This window comes from Penaeus monodon, chromosome 24, assembly GCF_015228065.2.
Source record: "Penaeus monodon isolate SGIC_2016 chromosome 24, NSTDA_Pmon_1, whole genome shotgun sequence".
Lineage (NCBI taxonomy): Eukaryota > Metazoa > Arthropoda > Malacostraca > Decapoda > Penaeidae > Penaeus > Penaeus monodon.
The window spans coordinates 4,435,452-4,435,813 of NC_051409.1; the positions used below are offsets into that span (position 1 = coordinate 4,435,452).

The 362-nt window shown below is 68.8% G+C and overlaps 1 protein-coding gene across 1 annotated transcript in view; it reads left to right on the forward strand.

Moving 5' to 3' along the window:
* LOC119588481 (zinc finger protein castor homolog 1-like) overlaps positions 1–362 on the forward strand; it is a gene marked incomplete at its 5' end in the record, with an annotated part of 6,436 nt that overhangs the window by 3,280 nt on the left and 2,794 nt on the right. Inside the window, 2 exon segments of the mRNA XM_037937129.1 lie at positions 1–116; positions 244–362. Of these exon segments, the coding sequence (XP_037793057.1) occupies positions 1–116; positions 244–362 (235 nt within the window).

The window sequence follows — 362 nt, forward strand, 5'->3', positions numbered from 1 at the left end:
GCGTCGTCCCCCAGCCCGCCATCCTCGGGGGACCCCTGGGGGGACCCCTGGGCGGACCCCAGCCCGTCCTCCTGCCGCTCCGGGGGCCGCTGCTCGCCAACCCGCTGCAGCCTCAGGTATGCCTCGCGCCTTCCGTGCTTGCTCGCCTCGTCTCGTATTTTCGCTCGAATAAGCTGTCACTTAGAACCACTAGAAGCTAACGCCTCTTCCCGCGCGCTTTCACGCCCTTTTTCTCGCCCACAGGCGGAGGTGGTAGACGGGTTCTACCCCTGGGCCGAGGGCGTGGCCTGCCCCGACCAACTGTGCCCGCTGCTGGGGCGCCGCCACTACCACTGCGCCCACCCGAGGTGCCTGTACGTCAC